The sequence below is a fragment of the Sapajus apella genome, unplaced genomic scaffold (genome assembly GCF_009761245.1).
Source record: "Sapajus apella isolate SASKATOON/1434 unplaced genomic scaffold, GSC_monkey_1.0 scaffold7, whole genome shotgun sequence".
Taxonomy (NCBI): Eukaryota; Metazoa; Chordata; class Mammalia; order Primates; family Cebidae; genus Sapajus; species Sapajus apella.
In genome coordinates, this window is record NW_022436947.1 from 13973445 (window position 1) to 13996683 (window position 23239).

The window sequence follows — 23239 nt, forward strand, 5'->3', positions numbered from 1 at the left end:
TATTTTTTAACAACTTGCAATCAGATGTGATTGATCACTTATTTAGATTTCCCTTAAGTAAATGAGAAGGTTTGGAATAAAGAGCAAAGAATGAGGTAAATTTTTTCATTTCTTTGGAATGGTGGAGAGAATTAAAAAGTCTTTATTAATCTTTCTAGTATTTTCTAGGTCTTGCTTTGAAGGTCAGTTTTGTTCTCAGAAAAATTTAGATAAGTCATTTTCTCAGAAATTACATTATGTTGCAGGCTAACTTGAGATCCAAAATAACTTTATGTGATAAAGGCAGATAGCAGACTAATACAAAGTCTTTCTGGACTAGAATGTTGGTTTTGAATGCTGTGTATTGTCTCTGTATGATTAAGTTAGCAGTATATCTAATGGTATTATTTTTCTTTCTTTAAAGAATTAATGTAAATTTAAAAAATTATTCAATAATGGTTTACCTTAGTATTTCTAGTTTAGGGATTTAACTCTTTGTTGACTTACAAAAATGTAGAACCTGCTTTGTCAGTCTGATACCATAGATGCATTGTGGATTTTGTGCATTTTTCAACTTAACCTTTTAGGGATGGGTATGAAATCCAATCTCCAAATAACAAAGTATGGCTTTAATTATAACGAAGCTGACTTAAAGTGTATTATAGGGCATTGATTAAATAAAAATTTCATACTTCATATTTATCTGAAAAATTTTCCTACTATTTGATCTTACTGTTCTTTTTCTCATTGAGATCTAAATTAAAAAGCAGTCTATAGAGATTCATTTCAAATCTAAGCTTTTAATTAAAATACTAGTAGAAAATTAGTTTATCTTTTAATAGTTATTATTTTTTATTATAGAGTTAACTTACAGAGTGAAATGGATAAATGGATTTGCTAGATTATTGTGCACTTGTCTTGGCAATACTCATTCTAGAAATACTTTTGTGAAAGTATTTTTCTTATAGGCACTACTTTATTCATTTTAAAAGACAGATGAATAGACTAGAAGAGCTGTAATGAATCACTTCCTGATTTGTATAGATACCAGATTTGGTACTAGATTTGTAGCTAGATTTTAGTGTAATACAAGGAACCAGTGTTAGACAACGCTGTTACAATAGGATATTTGATTGCCTGTAGAGGGTGTGATTATTGTACAAGAAAATAAAACTACCTCTAGTTTTTAAATAAATCTGTAAAGTTTTTAATCATTTGTTTTAGTAAAATTGTGTCATTTTAAGAGGACATGTAATAGAACTGAGTTTAGCAAATACTTCTACACATCATGCCACTTATGTTTATGTGTTTGCTTACAAATCTTTGATTTTCATAAGATGCTCAAATAGACTAGATTAGATTAGACTGTTTCGGATTAAATTGATAGGAATGCTGTTATGTTTTCTAAAAAATACCATTTTTGTTTATGTAGTAACATTTTTCATGCTGTTTTGTCAATCATGGGTTATAAGAACTTTGAGTTGCCTTTGGTAGTCTAAAATATTCAGATGAAAAATATGAAATATCATTTTTATTGTTTAGGACACGTGTAAGTGCTTATATATTTTATATTAAGGGCATTTGAAGCAAAAGCAGCCCTTCAGATTGTATATATTCCTTAACATTTTTGTATATTATGATGAGAATTTAAAGGACATTTTAGTTTAATAGTAGTTTTTGTCTTTGTAAAATACTGAAAAGTAGATAATGCTCTTATAAAACTAAACTGGTAATAGATTCTGAGATAGAGGTTCATAATATATCTAAAAATATTAGAGGGCTAGAGCAGGCTAATTACTTCAGATTAAAATGTTGTTTTTTCCTTAACAGACCTTCCTGATGTAAATGATAAACAAAGCCAAGCCATAAGTGATCTCCTAGAAGCCATATATCCAAGCGTGGACAAACGAGAATATATTATTAAGCTAGAACCCATAGAAACTAATCAAAATGCAGTGTTTCAATATATTTCAAGGACTGATAATCCTATTGAAGTCACAGAATCAAGCAGTACTCCTGAACAAACTGAAGTTCAAATACAGGAAACTAGCACTGAACAGTCAAAAACAGTACCGGTTATAGATACAGAAGTGGAAACCGTAGAGCCCCCTCCTGTTGAGATTGTTACAGATGAAGTTGCACCTACATCTGATGAACAGCTTCATGAGTCACAGGCTGACTTGGAAACATCTGACAATTCTGATTTTGGTCACCAGTTGATATGTTGTCTTTGTAGAAAAGAATTCAATTCTAGACGAAGTGTTCGCCGTCACATTCGAAAAGTACACAAGAAAAAGATGGAAGAACTAAAAAAGTACATTGAAACACGAAAGAATCCAAACCAATCCTCTAAAGGACGCAATAAGAATGTTCTAGTTCCATTAAGTAGGAGTTGTCCAGTATGTTGTAAATCATTTGCTACAAAAGCGAATGTAAGGAGGCATTTTGATGAAGTTCATAGAGGACTAAGGAGGGATTCAATTACTCCTGATATAGCAACAAAGCCTGGGCAACCTTTGTTCTTGGATTCTATTTCTGCTAAAAAATCTTTTAAGACTCGAAAACAAAAGTCGTCTTCAAAGGCTGAATACAATTTAACTGCATGCAAATGCCTCCTTTGCAAGAGGAAATACAGTTCACAAATAATGCTCAAAAGACATATGCAAATTGTCCACAAGATAACTCTTTCTGGAACAAACTCTAAAAGAGAGAAAGGCCCTAATAATACTGCCAACAGTTCAGAAATAAAAGTTAAAGTTGAACCAGCAGATTCTGTAGAATCTTCACCCCCTTCCATTACCCATTCTCCACAGAATGAATTAAAGGGAACAAATCATTCAAATGAAAAAAAGAACATACCGGCAGCACAGAAAAATAAAGTTAAACAAGACTCTGAAAGCCCTAAATCAACTAGTCCGTCAGCTGCAGGTGGCCAGCAAAAAACCAGGAAACCAAAACTTTCAGCTGGCTTTGACTTTAAGCAACTTTACTGTAAACTTTGTAAACGTCAGTTTACTTCAAAACAGAACTTGACTAAACACATCGAGTTGCACACAGATGGAAATAACATTTATGTTAAATTCTACAAGTGTCCTCTTTGCACTTATGAAACTCGTCGGAAACGCGATGTGATACGACATATAACTGTGGTTCATAAAAAGTCATCTCGTTATCTTGGGAAAATAACAGCCAGTTTAGAGATCAGAGCTATAAAAAAGCCCATTGATTTTGTTCTAAATAAAGTGGCAAAAAGAGGCCCTTCGAGGGATGAAGCAAAACATAGTGATTCAAAACATGATGGCACTTCTAACTCTCCTAGTAAAAAGTATGAAGTAGCTGACGTTGGTATTGAAGTAAAAGTCACAAAAAACTTTTCTCTTCACAGATGCAATAAATGTGGAAAGGCATTTGCCAAAAAGACTTATCTTGAACATCATAAGAAAACTCATAAGGCAAATGCTTCCAATTCACCTGAAGGAAACAAAACCAAAGGCCGAAGTACAAGATCTAAGGCTCTTGTCTGGTGAGGAACAGTTACAGAGTTTTGCTTTTTTTCCCCCATCGAACTAAAAAAAAAATCATTTGACCATAATTTATAGCTGGTTCCATTTTAACACACGTTTGCTTCCATATATCTCATGGCAATGGGAACTGCAAGAGTAATGTGCATATTGCATTTACCTCTTCAGTGACCTTTATTCCAGTGGCTTGGGAACAAAAGTTAACTTCAGAACTTACCTTCCACAGGACAATGCAATGTAGTTATAGGTAGATGGCACAGGGTCAGTGCTTTCCTTTTAATGTTGTAAAATATATACATTTATATTGGTTTATGTTTACAATAGAAATCTTCTGTTTAACTAACTTTGCACAGGTTTAATTTGATTTAGTGACTTAGTTTACTAATTAATGAATTGTAGGAAAGTTAAATATATTAGAATGAATTTGTGAAGGTGATAATTATAGGGAAAAAATCTTTCGAGGCACTGTAATTATTGTAAAAATTAATCTGTGACGGCTAAATAAAGTGCTGCACTCAGAAGAAGAAAAAAATCCCCAAATTGAATTAAAAATGATTAGCATTTATCACTTACTTTTAACATAGTGCTTCTAGGCAAAGGGGGAAAGTTGGTAAACAGAAGTTTGAATTTTTTTTTCCCTTCTCTTGGGAGTATATGTTAGTTACTGTTTTTTAGTTTTGATTTATGGAAACAATGCTTGCCTAGGTTCCAGATACTCTTATTTTTCCCTCACTTTTTACTAACCTTTTTGGTGATCATTTTAACATAGTTAATATTATTAACTAGGGATTTTTTTGTGGTTGTGTGTTGTAAGAAAAATAAAATTCTTATTTGGAAAAAAGAAAAATATTATTTTTTGAGAGGAGTTTTGCTCTTGTTGCCCAGGCTGGAGTGCAATGGCATGATCTTGACTCACTGCAACCTCCGCCTCCCAGGTTCAAGCAATTCTCCTGCCTCAGCCTCCCAAGTAGCTGATATTAGAGGCATGTGCCACCATGCTTGGCTAATTTTGTGTTTTTAGTAGAGATGGGGTTTCACTATGTTGGTCAGGCTGCTCTTGAACTCCTGACCTCAGACGATATTACCAACTTGGCCTCCCAGAGTCCTGGGATTACAGACATGAGCCACCGCACCCGGCTGAAAAATATTCTTTTTAAAGAAGGTTTTGGAACAAATGTAGATTTTAAAAAATGCAACAAAAATGAGTAGACTCCCTGTACTTGTTTTCTCAAGTCTATATATATTTTAAAAGTTTACCTTCTATACCTGTGTCCCTTGTATTAAGACATTTAATGTATTTATGAGTATTAAGTTAGTTTCAGATTCAGGTTCTAAAGCAAAATACTAGTTTGAGTGCTGTGTAGGTTAAATGTTGTGGATTGATTATCTCACATTTTTTTAATTTGTGTGGAGAACTTGAGATGAAACCATCTTTTAGAAGTAATTTACTGTTGCATAATTTTAAAAACAAGGTTTTATTGGTAAACTCAAAAGTGTTCATTTATTCCCATTTCTCCTCAGATAACTTCAAGTGATGTACGAAAAGGTTTGGAGTTCATTTTTGTGGAAAGACTTTAAATTGGTGTTAGAACCACTAAACATCTTCAAATGGTACTATGAGGAAAAAAAGAAAAACATTTTTCTAAATATTCAACTATAACTGCTGTTTTCTGACTAAAATAGTAACCATCTAACCACTTGTTTCTAAGGCACTGCCTATTCCAGCACTTTCAAGTAGCTGTGACATTACATGTTGTCATCACAGCCCATCAGCTAACCACCCTTGACCTTGTGCGTTTGGTCTACAGTTTCTACAAAAATGTTACAAATTTTGTTTTCTAAACAATTTGTTGATTAAGTGATCAACAACCTGAAGAAATAGCAATTTTTAATTGACAAAGACTTTATATCTTAGTGATTTTAGTTTTGTTTCACTTTATTTGGCAAAATTTTCATCTGAATTGTATAGATAAATGATTTTCTAGTGAGTGTATGTTAGGAACAAAAGACAAAATAGTATCAACACATTATAAATATTTAGCCTACTAAATATTTGTAATTATTTTTACATCCATTTTTTTCTAGCTTGTTCTCCAGCACTTAAGTGTTTGAAAGTTTCATTCAAAAATATATACTACAGGAAAGTTCCAGTTCATTTTCATGCATGGATCATTACATTTTTCACTTGTAAACATAGGTTTTTATGAAAATTAAACATTCCCCTATTTTTCTTTAAATTTTATACAAAGCACTTTAATGATAGATGCAACTTAATTTTTCAGTTTCTATTTTTTTAAAGACCACACATTTACTGATGTTAATATGAAGGTAATAAATAGCTTACGGATATTTTATGGATGCAGACAATCCATGCACAACCACTTCTTATGATACTAGTTTATTTCCTTAAATATTGCTACAAAACGAAGATGCGGGTGTAAACCCTGATTTTTTCCTCCCAAGAAAAATCTTAAAGGACCACTTTAGATAATATTTGATTCCTACTGTAAATTTAGAAAATGATGAATTCTTGTCCATTTTTATAATCAAGATTTTAGAAAAAACTGAAGTACATCTATCTTTATGAAATTTTGGGCAGGTTTTTGTGTATCAATACTTTGTACTTTTTAGGGAATATTTTATTTTTTAGTTATTTGTGTCAAATTATAAAAGGTACAGCAGAAAATATACCATGTTTTTATATAGGTTCACACCTGTACTTAGGAGGGACCCTGTCCATCTATATACTTTTTGTATAAAATTTTAAAATGTTAAAGATCCACAAGGTCTTAATAAAATGATTCTATAGCTAGAAAAACATTTACCCTTCCCAGTGCTTTGCACTAAAATATACTGTGAAAGGAAACTAGAAAGACTGTAACTGTTGCTGGAAATGTTCTATATTGAATGTACATGCTCTTGTTGGAAAAATGTACTATATGTGATGGAAATAAACCAGACTCGAAGTTATTTCAGCTAAATGTGCTTCAGCAAAGGTGCATTGGTTGAAACTTAAATGTTTTATTATCAAATTTAAACTTATTCAGTGACTATGAGCAGCTACACTTGAATTATATTCTGATAGTTTTATTTTTAAGAAATAGAATAATAATTTCTCTTTAATTTAAAAACAGATTTACTTTCCCACATATGGACAATTTGTACTTATAGATCTAACTTTAATAACTAATAGTATAATATATTTAGGGAACTAAATGTGTAGGTGGTATTTCATTTATAAGCCATCTTCATTAGTTGCACATTATTAAACCTATATGTTTGACTTTTGCAAGGTGTTATCTTTTATGCATTCCTACACACAAGACATATTCCAAAGATATTTTTCAGTTAAATACCAATAACTGCCGAAAAGATTTGAGGATTCCTAAAAAGCTTGGAGTTGCTTTTTGTAGCATCCTCTCATTTGTATGCCACCCTTTCCCTTTCTGCCTACTTGTTAAATACTATAGAGAAGAAAGAAAAATTGATGTTGGAGGAGGGGAGCCTTTTGCTGGAATTCCGTTACTCTGCCCACCTGTTTCTACGGGACCATTCACAGTATGTCTCCTCTATAGTAACTCTGGGGCCACAGAATAGGCATCCAGACCAGGAAATAAATGAGAGTTCCAAGGCTGTCAAAAGATTTCATCTGGGTCATGTAGGAAAAATAGCACTGTGTCAGGACTTGCCTAAATTAGAGAGACTGGAAACATTTTATTGTAATAGCTGAATTAATGGACAATGGCATATATAAGAGAAGCTGAACCAGGACCAGTTTACAAAGGTAGAACAAACAAGTGACTAGAAAGTATTGTTCTTTGTATTCCTTTGTGGTCTTCATCCTTCCTGATTTGACTTGAGCTGTATCATTTGAGAGGCTCAGGCTTAAGGCTCTTGAGGAGAAGAGGCCTAATAAGTTTTGCCAGAAGCTAGGCTGCATACACACATATGTAGTTGACTTTTTGTTAGAATGAGGATTACAGCAGATAAAGACCCATCAGAAACTGCGTATTTTATACGAGACCTATCTGGCTGTAAATTATATCTACTTTTGCTGCTATTTGAGCAATTAAGAGTTTTCCTATAGAACTGAACTTACCTTCCTTGCTAAAAATGTCTGCCATTCCTAAGTGTGGTGGAAGAGAAGAAACAAGTATAGGTTGCACTTCATAAGTTTGTGTAGTGCAAGTGAGAGTTGGATGAAGAATAGCTGACATTGGGCAGGTGTTCATTAGACATGCCTTGAATACACAACTGCTATTTTTTTTGGTTTATGCATTGATTCCCTACCCCTCCCCTTTGCTCTTTAAGAAGAAAACCTTTGAAGAATATATGCATTACCCATTCTTAGGTTTTAGGGTTTTTTTTGCCTAGTCTTGTATATATGAATTAAGTTTTTGGTTGACACAGGTTGCTTTAGTTGTTGAAGTATCCCTTCACATTTTTTAGGAAAATATTTATTATATTACTTTGTGGTCAATAAATAGTCTGTTCTACTCAGTTTGCATTAAAGTATGCAATGGATGCAGTAGCGGGAGTTGTGTGGTTTTGCTATGGCATGAGGCCATGGGTGTAGAAAGAGGAGTTTCCCTATAGGTGTTATGGTAAATACATGTGGAGACAGGTACCAGTGGCTATCATTCCCTGTTGTGAAGTTGCAAAAGATCTCTTCACACCGACTTCTGAAAATGAGATAGAGATGCTTGGAAATTAGGTTTCCAGGTTTCCTGCAGTGACCCACTGAAGTATCCTGATCTTAGTTTGGAGTTGGTGAAGTTATTTTTCTAACGGGATCCATAGATTATCAGGATTATGATTTAGCTATGGTGTTCAGTTGATCTGAAGCCAAGCTCTAAGATATGTCCAGTATGACATTGGCTGTGCTGTTAGACAAAATCCTTCTGTACTCTGCTATTCTTTCACCTCTCTTTAAGAGCTAAAGGGATCCTTGGTATTGAAAAGGAATAAGGATCAGCAATTTAAGGCATTAAACACATGGTAGAATGCAGAATAAAAGCAAGTCTCACTTAAACTTACCTGCAATTATTTTGGCTTTTCTAACTTTTCAAATTCATTTCTCTTCTCGTAATTTGTTTCTATACCCTATTCCTCTGAGCTTCCATTTCCTATCTTGCCTTTTTTTCTTCTGGTTTAATATAGATCATTAGTACTAAAATTGCTAAAGTTTTTTTGAAGGGTAAGAGTGGAAAATGTAGCTCATTTCCTCCTAAATCTTTGTTGCTCCACACCAAATTTGAGAGGCTTATGATTTTTAAGCCTCTTCTACCTATTTTCACTACCACAACACCATAAACAAAAGGGACCTAGCATACCATAGGTGCATCTGTTTGAGAAACTGCCCAAAGTTGGAGATTTTGCTGTTTGCGTCCACTCAGCAGAGTTAATTTTGCTTGATTGTGTATTTTTGATGTCAGGGACTCTCTTGATAATTTTGTACGGTGCCTAGCACATTTTCATGTATAGCAGGACACTTTAAATAATGTTTGATAATGGTATTAAGGCAAGTATTAATGTTATTAAGGCAAGTAAGCCTTTTCTATCTCTAAATTGTACTACCATATACTTTGAGACTTAGTCTTAAACTTTTATCCTCTCAATATTGATGGATTTCACTTATTTTAGGAAGTTTCACCAGTGCTAAGTATTTATGAGAAAGAAAGATAATTCTTGGCAATAGCTAATAATGATGAACATTTATGGTGTGCTTGTTATATGCCAAGCAGTCTGCCAAATCTTTACATGCATCATGTCCCTAATCCTACCAACAACACTGTGAAGACCTGTTCTTTTCATTATCCCTATTTTATAGAACAGAAAATAGAAGCTTGGAGAATTTCAGTGATTTATTAGGTTCACATAGCTGTTAAGAGACTTACACTAGATCTGACAATGCCTGTGCCCTTAGTGCAACCTTACATTTGTGCATTTTAGTATTTGCAAGCATATTTATTACATTATCTTTTTGTCAGCTTAATGTGATCTGGAACTAGATTAGTTGTTGAAATTTTTGGATCCATAAATTATTTCCTATGTGAGACCTTGTGCAAGTTTACTTAAAACCTTCTGTGCCTTAGCTACCTATAAAATGGGGATATTGTTTCTTACCTCATAGGCTTTTCTGAGAATAAAATGAAAAATACCTATAATGCACTTAGAATACTTTCTGGCATATTACAGTAAATGTTATATAATATTACCGTAAGTGACTTGTACAACATATTCAAATATGGAATTTTTTACTTATTTAAATTTAGATGGAAATTTATGCATTAGATGCGAGAATTTTATTGCTACACATTCAATTTTACCTGCTGTTTTTGTATTTAATTGGCACAATGAAGGCAACTAATTATATTATTTGCTACCAATTCTCTTATAGTCAGATATTATTAGTTTATCATTCTCATAAATTTTTTATTTTCTTTGAAAAAGACATTAGGGAGTTTTGAGCACATTGAATGTAAGTTAGGCTTTGTTTTTATGGTTTCTCCCCAGAATAACACATCTGTCTCAACATTTTCATTAGTCATTTGTGTTATCATACAACTTTTTTACTTTTGGCCGTGTGTAAAATACTGACATGAAGCAAATATTAATTGGATAACATTGCTGAAATATTTTTATGAAACAAAACTAGTAGCAATATAGTACTAGAAAGGAAGCATTCAATTATGGAAAGAAGATTCTTCAGGAGAGCACGATTTGGGCTGTTAGGAATGTTTTTAGTGAAGGTGTCATGAAGAGATAAAAAGAGAACGGCAATTATCAAAAGTCCTGCCAGTGGTTGTCATTTGTGGCAGTACTCCATGTTTTAGCTAAGGCCCCAGTACTGTTAAATTATCTGCTAAGAGAGTTTACTTTCACACCTGTTTTTGATCTGGGTTTTTAAGGTGATGATTTTAGAAATGTCAGTGTTTAGGGATTAGTATAATTTGCATCACCAGAGGACCCTTGTGTCCCTAGGTTTGGATGACCCTTTATATCCTGAACTTCAGATCAAATGCTGGTGTTCTTATACCTGTGCAACTTCTTTGTGTTTCTGATATTCAAGTGCTTGTGTCAGGTAGCTAGAATATATTCCTGGGATGCAAACATTGTAATGTTTAAGCAGTAGAATGATGTAACTGAAAAAATAGCCAAAATAACAACAACAACAAAAACCCACTGTGGGTGCCTGAGCATCCTGCTCTGTATAATCTGGTAACATTTTCAGTACAGGAGTATGTAATGATATTATGTTCAGACAAGAAGTTATACCAAAATGAACCTTGGGTGCATTTATCTTTCATCACAACTTAGGTTTTGAATATTGGATTTTAATCTCTTCTGTTTGTGGGACTCTCCTGAAAATAAATTAGTTCTGAGAAATAGAACTGTGGCTTTTAGTCAGACTTTCTCAGCTGTGCAAAAGCGTTTTTAAAAACAGTTGAAACTTTTCTTGCTTTGGTATACCTGAACCCTAAAGTACTTGCTAGTTGTGACTAGTAGTAGCTTTTATTTTAGATGGACAGAAAAAACAAGGAATACTTCTAAGAAAAAATAGTGAAGCACTAGGAACACAGTATGCACATATTGTTGAATTACATAACCCGTCACCCCCCTCTGCCCAGGACTTTTAGGGAAATAATTTTTATGTAGTTTCCTTCAATTTTGACATAGAAGTTGTTAGGGAGGGTAGTTTTACATAAACTTCTGTAAGAGAGTAGCCATGTCATTTGCATGCCTCTTAGTTATTAGATATTTATCGAATTCCTTGTGATGCAATGCATCACATTTGTAGATGTTTGAGAACTTTTGCGCCTCATTCTCCTTTCTTTGTATAGGTAGGCTTTGAGAGGATGATAGGCTAATGGGGGCCATAGAGATAAAAAGAACACATTTAGTGAAACTTATGAATACTTATCCAGACTTAGAAGTTATACTTCCCACAAAACGTCTTCCTAATTTTCCAATTTTTCCTTTATTTACCTGGCCATCTTGACTAATCAGCTATTGTTTATTGTGATTCTAAGAGAACAAATTCACTTATTTCCCATAAAATTCAGGCACAAACAGATTTACATATACATAAGAGCAAGAAACTTTTAAAAGAGTTTTTGGTTTTTATTTGGTTTTGTTTCTTTTACTGCCCTGGGTATCTTTTTAATTTCAAAGTGCACAGTTGTAATGGTAGGAGGTATTAATTTTTCAGGTTCAGGGTAAAGACCCTTCTTTCTAGAACAGTTAACTAGGGGTAAGTAACACAGTGTCCAAACCACAAATGCTGCAGGCTGGAAGTCAGACCCACAATGCTTGGATTGTCAGCCACCACCCAGCTTTACATGTCATCTAATTGGAGGTGTGTGAGTGTATATGTACCCATATATACAAATACTATGTTATGCTCTTTTTTGAGTTGCAAGCACAGAATTTTACTTGGTAGTTTGGAAGGGGAGGTTTATTAGAAGACTTCATCTGGGGAAATATGGGAGATATGAGTGGCCAGGCCTTATAGGAATCTAATTGTACAACTTGGCTTCACCATACAGAGTTCAATTAGGTAGGTGTTATGGAAACTAGAAAAAAAAAATCAATGCAATTCTAGTGTCTGGTTGTTGCCCTTTGAGCAGCAGAAGTATTGCTTCTCTGCTATTAGCCATTTTCAGACTTTTGCCTTATTATTATTTCTAAAACGAATTACCTCACTCTGTCTTCTCAATATGGTTGTAATTGCCTCAGTCTGCCCTCTGCTCTGTGTCTTTCAGCTGCTTTTCCCCTCCATACATAGCTTGAGTTCAGTCTCCTATATGGAAATCTAATTGATCCCGTTAGATACATTGCCTGTTGGGCAAATCTCTCATGTCAGGCCCCTTCATAGGTTGCTGGCCAGTCTGTAGATAGGCCGCTCTTGGGACAGTTCTCTCTCAGTCCTGTCATTTGTGATCATGGTGGCAGAGTCAGTGGCATAAAACATGGCTCTGGGCCCCATAGGAGGAATCTTTTGGTGAGAATCTTTTAAAAGACGATGGTCCTAAAATGTGATGAGCTTTCCAGTATACATGTTTTTCTTCCTTTTGAAAGGTGACAGAATGAAAGGCAACTTGTGATCTTGACTATTATGTCAATGCAGTGTCACTGATGCTGCATCCTTTCCATATCGAGAAAATGTGGAAAATAGTCTTTTGATCAGTATCTGTAGTCCCTTTTCTAAACTGCCTGGTGACATTCCTTCTTTGGTTTTGTAGATTCATATACAGCCTGAAGTTTTCACTCAGAAAGAGCCATTACATTTTTTGTAGCAGCATATTAGGCCATTGTGTCAGTTGCTGCTAGTTTCCAGACATCCACAATTATGCTGCACAGTGAGTTGGTAACTTAGTATTGTTTCTGCTTTTCTGTTTGTGCTTTCCACATTTGGGCTTACCGTGCAATGGCTGCTTTATTTCTTATCATTCATTCCTTCAGTGACAGACAGTATCAAGCATCCATCATGTGCCTAGCATTATTCCATTCTTTTGGGGAAACAATCATATAGTGGTTAAAGCATGTATTTTTAAGAGTCATGAAGTCCTGAGTTCAAGTCCTGGCTTCTTTGCTTACTAGCTCTGTAGTTTGGGCAAGTTACCAAATCTTTCTAAGCTTCAATTTTCTTGTATGTAAAATGGTTATATTAGAAACTACCTTATGGGTACGTTTGTTGTAGGAATTTATAAAAGCTTAATGATGTATATAATGTACTTAGCACAATACCTGGCTCAGGGAAGAGCTCAGTAAATATTACTGTTGTAGTGATCACTGAAATTCTATTCGTTTTTTTCTGAAATACTCTCTAGCACTTAGCTTCTGGTTATCTTTCTTTGCCCTTTGATGTTCATTGCCTTCTTGTTGGCATTAATTCAACCGTTAAATGAAAAGTCAAATGTAGCATCTGTGATAAAGCCAAGATACACAGAAGTTTATTAAGTTAGAGCACATCGTTGTTTTATGGACCTTTATGCTGGAGTTTGATGCCACTTTTGGTGGCAACTTTTGCTAATTGTTGAAGAATTTGCAGACCTTTTATGATACTATTTTGCTTCTTCATGATTAATGTCTTACTGAACAATATGTAGTTTTGAATAGCAAAACTCAGGACAGCTTTTTTTTCTTCATTTTTTTCGTAAACATTAGGCTGTGAGTACAGGAATGTATTTTGAGTTTACAAGCAGGAATTGTATTTCCTTTGTATCACCAGTGCCTCATAGTGTACTTAGCACATAATAGTTACTGAGAGAATGATGGAGGAAGGCAGGAACAACACTTCTGTTATTTTCAGGCTTATCAGTAGTCAACAATCTGTCTTGCCTTTTACTTCTTTTCCTATTACATTGTCTTCTAATCTCTATAGCTTCTCTACATGTGAGATTTCTCTTCATTTCTGGATACTTATGGTTTCTGTTGCCTATCTTCATTGTGTGAACCTTCTAGCTTCTGTCATTGCTACTAAGTAATAGTGACAGGTTCAGACTCACGGGAGTGCTACCTTGACTGTATTAGTATTAGGCCATATATAATTGCATGCTATATGGGTGTGCATTTAGTGATTTTTCTTGATAATTCTTAATACTTAACTTTGTTTAATTCATACTTGTCTAATTCCATGAAATGCAGCTTACCTTCCACTTCATGTTCCATTCCCAGATCCAAACAAAACATGCCTACAATTGTTGATTGATTGCACTTTCTGTCATTTATATAATCTTAAGAAGTGGAGTTGATTGGTTATCATTTCATTTCTCTAAGCTTCCAACTTTTTTTTTTTTTTTTGAGACGGAGTTTCGCTCTTGTTACCCAAGCTGGAGTGCAATGGCGTGATCTCGGCTCACCGCAACCGCCGCCTCCTGGGTTCAGGCAATTCTCCTTCCTCAGCCTCCTGAGTAGCTGGGATTACAGGCACGCTCCACCATGCCCAGCTAATTTTTGTATTTTTAGTAGAGATGGAGTTTCACCATGTTGACCAGGATGGTCTCGAGCTCTTGACCTCATGATCCACCCGCCTCGGCCTCCCAAAGTGCTGGGATTACAGGCATGAGCCACCGCGCCCGGCCTTTTTTTTTTTTTTTTTTTTTTAAGTGAAAGCGGTTTATTAAGAAAGTAGAGGAATAAAATGGCTACTCCATAGGCAGAGCAGCCCTGAGGGCTGCTGGTTGCCCCTTTTTTTTTAAAAAAGATTATGTTCTGGGATACGTATGCAGAACGTGCAGGTTTGTTACATAGGTATACATGTGCCATGGTGGTTTCCTGCACCCATTAATTTGTTATCTACCATTAGATATTTCTCCTAATGCTATCCCTCCCCTAACCCCCCACCCCCTGACAGGCCCCAGTGTATGCTATTCCCCTCCCTGTGTCCATGTGTTCTCATTGTTCAACTCCCACTTACAAGTGAGAACATGCAGTGTTTGGTTTTCTGTTCCTGTGTTAGTTTGCTGAGTATTTCCAGCTTCATCCATGTCCCTGCAAAGGACATTAACTCATCCTTTTTTGTGGCTGAATAGTAATTCATGGTGTATATGTGCCACATTTTCTTTATCCAGTCTATCATTGATGGGCATTTGGGTTGGTTCCTGTTCTTAAGCCTTCAACCCCATTTTTGCTTCCTTTATAAAAGTCAGCTCTTGTTTATATCATTACAAAAAGTAGAGGACATTTGTTTATGCCCTCTTTTCACATAAGGATTTTTTTTTTAATATTCTGCCCCTTTTTTGGAGGAAGAGCTGTTCTTCTGTTTCAAGTCCAGCACTTCCACCCTTTCCTGTCTACTTCACTGGACTTTCTTCCAACAACTCCTCCTCTTTACCCCTCCCCTGCTTCTGTCTCCCTGTTCACTAGCTCTTATTCCTCAACCTACAAACATGCTCAAATTCCTTTCAGTCAAAAAATAAACTTCTACACTACCTTCAACCTAGGTACTGCCATCTAGTCTGTCAGCCTTTCATGTTCTTTCATACTACCCTGTTTTGGTACTGATTCTGTCACATTGTAATTGTTTATTTCCTTGTTTTCCTTCTACATCAGACTGTATGCTTCTGAGAAATCTGTCTCTTAATCACAGTTGATTCCTCAAAGCCCAGGCTAGTTCTAGTGCATAGTGGGCATTCAGTAAATATTTTTTGAATAAATGAATAGACAATATTAAAGCCATGCCTATGCCATTCACTTTGTGAACCATCTGCAATTTTTTTCTACCCCTACATTTCAATTAAAAGTTCACTTGACGGTCACCATGTGAAATCTGGTGGCTTCTTTCTTTACATCACGCTTGACCTCTGCAACCATTAATGCTTACAAATTTACCTCCCACATATTCATGGTCACCTATAACTGGGTAACTTTGGGCCAGTCTCAGTATTGCATTCAAAAGAAGCAAACAAGCCCCAAACCTTCGGAAAGTAGTGAACTTCTGTAATATTTTATTGAAGTCTTCTAAAGAGATAGAAATATACAGTTACATAAAGCTCAGCAAACTTAAAGTAAGTTCTCTTTACCCATGTTTTTTCCCAAATCCTTACACAGCTTGGCAACTTCAAACTCTCTTCTGTAACAATTCACCCAAAACTTGTAGAATGAGAAAGTAAACTATGTTTTCAACAAAACAAAACAAAACAACCCTTGTCTTTTGTCCCCTTTCTTCATCTTCTGTGTTCATTTTCTTCCAAGAATAGATTATTCTTTCCAGTTGAAATCACTTTAGCCTTTTGGCTTCTTCCAACCAAGTTCTTTCCTAAACCAATTATCTTAGTATTCCAGAAGTCCAGAAGCATTGTCTTGATTTCATTTGGTTTGCTCTTATCAACTTTTTTTGCATAATTTTATTTAATCTTAATGTCTCACATCAGTTAGTATTCCCTGACCTTCTGAGTGTCCCCCTTCTGTGTCTCTCATTTATAACTTTCTTGAAATAATATTTGTATCTCTTCTCTAGGCTATGCATTTCTTAAGGGTAGGGGTCCTGTCTTTTTTTTTTATACTCCTGTATCCAGCATAGTACCTGGAACATGGTAGATATTGATAAATGTTTGTTGGACTGATGCTTCTGTGAAATTTAATACTTTCTCTTTTGCCACTGGCTTTTGTTACTGGGTCTTTAAATATGGATTAAGGTTTCCTTAATCTCTTTGTTTTTATATTATTTTAGTGAATCCTCCATTCCCAATGTATCACTTATCACTTCTATAAAGATGACTCCAGGTCCATTTTCTAGTCTGGCTGTTCTCCTTATTATAAGACCATTTGTTTTCAAAGTTGCATGTCAGACATCTCCACATGAATGTGTCTCCAGTATCTTAAATGCAACAAAAAACTCAGTAATCCAAACTTATCTTCCTTTTAAAATTTGTTCCTTCTGCAGATCACACTGCCACGTGTGTACCTATGCAGCAATCTTGCATGTTCTTCACATGTACCCCAAAACCTAAAATGCAATAAAATAAATAAATGGGAAAAAAATGTTAATATAGCTGAATTTATTAATTTTGTCAAAAAAAATTTTTGTTCCTCCGTTATGTGCTCCTTGTCTCAGTTATTCTAACCCCTACCCTTCCAGTTACCTATGCTAGTTAGAATCATGGCAAATGCCTTAACTTCTTTCTTTTACATTCTCCCTAATCTGTGATCAATGCCTGTCCATCCTGCCTCTGAATGTTTCTCACACTTGCTTCCCCTTCCCATCTCCACTTTTAGTAATTTTGTTATCATTTACCTTCACTATTGCAGTAGTCTCTTAACTGACCTCTTCTCTAATCTGTCTTCCATGCTGTTAGGAATATCTTCCTAAAACACAGATCTGTTGTTACTGTATGTTCATCACTTGACTAATTTACTTATCTTTCAGGTCTCTGCCAAATCTCATTTCTAAATAAAGATAATATGTCAGCCTCCCTTGTTGCTTTGTTTCATGTTTCTTTTCTACTGTCATCTAATACAGTTTGTGATTACGTTTATATTGCACATTGATTTGTTTAATGTATTTCTTCCCACTGGAGAGATTTATGTAAGAGACTAGGGACAGTTCTGTAGACCCTGGGCCTATCACAATGCTTGGGACATAGTAACACTTGCCTGTGTAACTCCTATCTGCTGAATGAGTGGATGGATAATAGCAAAGCACAGGCAGTACAGACAAACAGATACCAGATAGCAAAGGCTGGGAAGTTACAGAGTCCTCGAATCTTACTACATTTCACAGACCTTACTCTGTAGTTTAAAATAGTATTGGTCTTCTCCCATTTGCTTTTTGCGTTTATTTCCCTAAGGATGAGGCTGAACAAATTATTACCCTATACTTACACTTTAGTAGAGCACCGTGGACCCTTTCCAATCAGAAGAGGGAATCAGATTTGACGATGAGTCAATCAAAGCAGTTGTAGTGTCACACTTGTCTCATGGAGGCTATTTGTATTTCTGAGGAAATTCCAATCAAATAACAGATTACTAGACTTTTTTCCTTGTCAAAATATTATTTTTGGGCATTTTCTGCAAAAAGCTTTTTGGGAAAGGTGGCTCTTAGCCTGGGGCTTGGAATAATTGTATCTCTGTGCTTGTCTTGGAAAAATTCTGTCTCTATTGGAACTGTTCACATGGTGAGTCTGAGGTCTCAGAGAACTCTCACTATGCAGCTTCTTATGTATTTGGCATCTTAGGAGAGAATTATATTCAACATAGTTTTGCTTTAAGCTTTTTATTTGGTACCAGCAGTTTTGCCTTAAGTTCTAAAGCTTAATGACAAAACTGTGTTGAATGAGAACCTTTCCAAAGGTATACTTTTCTACATAAGCTGAGTTTGTTCATCCAGAGTCATCAAGAATAGGTTATGTTTAGAATACATGGAATGAATGAATATCAGTGAATTCAAGAACATAGTTTATGGGCTAAATTTTATTGGACTTTTAAATTTCTTTATATATAATTCCATTCACCCATTTATTCATCCATCTATACTTGAGCAACTGCTTTATGCCAAGGACTGTACTAAACATTTAGGATTTGAAGAAAAATAAGACTTAATTACTCTCAAGAAGTTTATAAGTCTAAGCTTTTTTCATGTCAGAGGCCAGAGTGATTTTTTTCCTTTTTTTCCACTCAGGCTGAAGTACATAGTGTGTAATCCTAGTTTACTGCAGCCTCCTGGGCTCAGGTGATTCTCCTTCCTTAGCTTCCTGAGTAGCTGGGATACAGGCCTGTACCACCATACCTAGCTAATTTTTATTATTTATTTTTTGTAGAGATGAATTCTTTCTATGTTGCTTAGGCTAGTCTCGAATCCTGGCCTCAAGCAATCCTCCTGACTTGGCCTTCCAAAGCGATGAGATTACAGGCATGCCCACCACACCAGACCTTAGAGTGACTTTTCTAAAGTGTAAATTCTTGCTTCATCTTTTTCCAAGGTCTCAGCTTGGAATGTCCCCTTGTGTTACCCCCCTCTCCTCTTTTAGGACTCCTCTCTTAGGAACTCTCCCTGCCTTTCCAAGGCAGCTGTAGATATCCCTTCAATGTACTCATCCCACCCTCTCCCTCTCCTGCTGTGGCAGTTACTACCATGTTTTGTAACTACGTGTTTATTTGGGTCTGCCCAGCTAGACTGAAAAAGGCCCTTGAAGGCAGGGCTGCGTCCTTGTGTCCTGAGTGCTGAGCACAGTACCTAGTACACAGTTTCTGATCAATAGAATTTATGGAGGGAATGCATTTTGGATGGAGGCTGTTGGTAAAGTGACCTGCCAGAATGCTCTAGTATCATGTCAGGTTCAGTCTTCTTTGCTCATTATTGATGAGCAATACTAACTTATGTCTTTATTCTTAACTTAATTATACTCAAGCACACATTTGCATGCTTCATTACATATGTGCCTTAGTGATATCAGTGATACTGATAAAATATTTTTACATATTTTAGTTCTCATGTTTTTGAGTCTTTATTTTAACTTTGTTGTTGATTGAATTATTTGAGTTGCTATTAGTATAAAGCTGCCCTCTTGGATGACTTACCATGTTAAAAAAAATCACAAGTAATATATTATTTGCTAGTGATACCTTGTGATTTCAAATGTATTTTGTTTAAGCAAAGAACCAGTTCGGATTTCTTTGGAGAAGGGCATACATCTGAGTTGACCTCAACTTTTCGGTAGGACAGAATATTGAATCTATTATAAAGGATTATATGTAAATATATAAATTAACATTTGTCTGTTTTACAAAATAGAGTGCCTAAAACATGAATATATAAAATGTTATTTTCAATGTACTAGAGAGTTTGGTATTTAAAGGAGTTCTGTACTTTGGTAAAGCCAAGATTCCTTTGATTACATTAGTGGTTGATTATTTAATCAGGATATAAATTCAAATTGCCTACAAAATTTTGAAAACATGCAGATGTCTGGCTTACTCCACATCTATGAGATTGTAATTTCTAGTGGTAGTGTCCAAGCTTCTGTATATTTTGTACCAATTACCTGGGGAATTTGATGAGTTAGCCGGAACTACTCAACTATATAAACCAAAGAACCTTAAACCTTAACATATATATATGTGGGACCTTGTTAAAATGCAGATTCTGAGTCAGGAGCTCTGGGTGTGACATCCATGTGATGTCTGTGCTGATGGTATGTGATCCACACTTTGAACAATAATGCTATAAATAATAACCCTCTATATTTTAAAAGATTTTCTTTTTTTAAAAAAATTATTTAAGTGTGGTGTATCTGTTCCTACTCTTGCTTATTCTGTAAGACGAGTGTAATGGGCTTTAGATCCAGTCTAAAATAGTTTTGTTTTGGATATTGTCTTCCATTAAAGTTTTAGTACACAGAGGATGAAACTTTGTCCTTCATTTTTTCCAGTGATCATCAGATAAATGATAAGCATGAATCTAAAAGTCATTTCTCATTTCCAATCCTCCTGTCAGCTATGGTCCTTTGAGGTCAAATAAAAGATGAGTAGAAGCAGCAAGTCATCTGTTCAGAGACTCTGTTGCCTCTTAAAAATCTCAACTCTGAAAATTACATACGCTTAATTTTCATTATGATATTGTTAGGACTAGGTGTGTTTATTGTTTTTTAGGCATTGACAATTTTGTTTTTTGATAGGCTCTATTTAAAAAATAACTTTAATTTCTTTATTTAAAAATATTTTCCTTTCAGGTCCTCTTCATTATATTTTTAATTTGGTATGTTCCATACAGAGGTGGAAATAGAGTTACAGCTTTTAAATAACTAAATTATCTTTGCTGCTAAGAATTAAAAATAATCCAGACTTTACTGGGTTGAACATATGAAGCTGAAGGGATGCCGGGGCTGTGATATGTGACAGGAGGTTTACTGATGCAGTTGATTTGGGGGCTTTGGGGTGGTGGCAGCTAGAATTGTTTACCTGCTACTGATGGCGCAGATGGTGTCCTAGGTATGCAGGCAAACAGGTATTTGCTGGGTTAAATTAACCCAAATTCCTTTTAGTCTCTTGAGTAATGCAAGACTTTGTATTACATGTTAATTAAAGAGTTTATTACTTGTAAGACTAGTTGTGTTTGAAATGAGGCATTTGCCTTTTAAAAGTTGAAGATTTCAACTTAGCACACTTTATTGAATAGAAGATGAAAGAAATTATTTAAAAATATGATCAGGGACAGATTAGTAGTAATTAGCAAGTTAAATGAAACAATTTCTTAGCTCTATATCAAAAGTTAAAGCGTTCCATCATTATTTTTCAGATTTCACTGTCTTACATTGACTTGTTTCATTCAGTCAGTAAACAAATGAGCTCCTGCTTTGTGTGAGGCACTGAGTCAGGTACAGAGCTAAGCAATGCAGTTCCTCTTCAAGTATGATGGAGGAGGAATACCTTATAAGGACATAGAAGTGGAATATTAAGGCACACTGAGGAGTTAGGAAATACTTATAATTCCTAAATTTATTCTTGAGTTTTGAAAGGGATAGGCAGAAAAAGTTTTCATGTAGGTACAGAAACATGAAATCTCATGTAGATTAAAGGAAGGAGTATGAGACAGGGAAATTGACAAATCAAGAAGGCTTTTATGTACCAAGTAAATAGTTTGAACTATATTTCAAGATTAGGAATAGCTGTTGAAATATTTTAAAGGCATACGATAGCATCAAGGGGACTGAATTGGAGTAGAGGTGGGGAGGTAGGATTGTGTGGGGGAAATCAATTAGGAGACTGTTTCAGAAGTCTAAGAGTGATAGGACCTAAATTCAGGTTTTGGCAATGAGACTATAGAAAAGGATACAGATAAAATAATTATTTCAGAAATGAAAATTTCCAGGCAGTGGAGACGAAGAAAGAATCTAGCGTGATTCCATTTCAGACATTGTGGTTGAGCAGGTGGGTGGCACCCTTCTTCAAGGCAAAGAATACAGAAGGAAGAACACTTTTCCAGGGGGAAATGCTGAATTAAAATTTAGATTTGTTGAGTTTGAGGTGGCAGTGGGACATCTAATTGGAGATGCTTAATAGGAGTAGGATATACAGGTTAGAGGTCAGGAGAGAAATTGGCCAGGGGCTAGAGATTTAGAAGTCAGTAGTGTTCATGTAGTTGTTGAAGCCATAGACTTTGAAAGGATTACCAGGAAGAATAAATAGAATCAATGAGTTATGCTACTACATGAATTCTTTTCATTTATCATGTAATTTATGATAATACTAGCCTGTTTTAGTTTTTCATTTGGGACTAAGTATCTGGCTAGCTCTGGTTCTCTCTCTGTGTCTCTCTCTGTATCCCCTCACCTCCATATAAAATATGTAATATAACATGTATTTGATGTTACTCTGAGAAGTACTGAATAACGAAACTGTAATAGTATTAGGCAATGTGAATTAATTTATGTGTTGTGTTCAGAGAGCTTTTAAGATAAAATCTGTAAGACTTATTTTAAAAGATATTTCTTTAAAAAGGGAAAATCTTATTTTAAAAAATAAAGCAATTTATTAGTGTTCTTGGACTAAATAAGGTTTATTTGTTGAGTCCCATAGCTTTGATCTGTCCAGGAATTTTCATGGTTTAGTCTCCATGCCTCTGATCAAGGCAGGTACTGTCTGTGTGCCTAATCTAGTGAGACAAACTAGGAGAAAGCCATCTGGCTTATAAGATCCTGATAGAATCTGATGTAATCTGTATGAGAATCTTAAGTAATTTAGTATCCATAGCCAGAGTCTAAGAGAAAAAAGGTACTGTTAAAGGTTGAACCGATGATTTAAATATATGAATTATACTTTGCAAAGCTGCACTTTTTGGACTGGTGAATACGTAATTAATAAAATGTAGATCCTGCATTGTCATCCTGTGGCCCTCACTGGTTTTTCCCTTTTCCACCTCCTTTCTGGAGGAAGAACCTAATGATAAAACTGTTTTTGATTTTGTCATCTTGAAAACCACTAGTATTAAAAGTGGAAATTTTTGTCTCCTTGAAAGTGAAATGAAGCAGCCTATTTACCACCACCCACCCCCAGGCCGGTGGGTACTTATGAGGGCATGAAAAATGAATTTTTAGAAGTCAGCGCTGCTTGGGATTGAAACCATTCATTTAATAAAGAAAGCATAGGTCTGTATACCACTCAAGATGCCATTGGTCTATATCCAACTCTTTTGGTGTTAACTTTTAAAATATGCCTTTAAAGGAAAGAATTCCCAGGAGACTTTGTCAAGTTTCAATAGAGTAAATTTTATGAATGAGTTATAACTCCTAAAAACT

The 23239-nt window shown here is 35.1% G+C and overlaps 1 protein-coding gene across 5 annotated transcripts in view; it reads left to right on the forward strand.

Annotated features, from left to right (window-relative positions):
* Positions 1-23239, forward strand: part of ZNF800 (zinc finger protein 800) — a 51566-nt gene that overhangs the window by 16077 nt on the left and 12250 nt on the right. For 3 of the 5 annotated variants that reach the window (XM_032276083.1, XM_032276081.1, XM_032276082.1), the window contains one exon: positions 1810-3502. In XM_032276083.1, coding sequence (XP_032131974.1) covers positions 1810-3502 — 1693 coding nt within the window. Of the gene's footprint in view, positions 1-1809; positions 3947-5021; positions 5386-23239 lie in introns of those variants that run through there. The other 2 variants (XM_032276085.1, XM_032276084.1) reach the window with 2 other exon arrangements.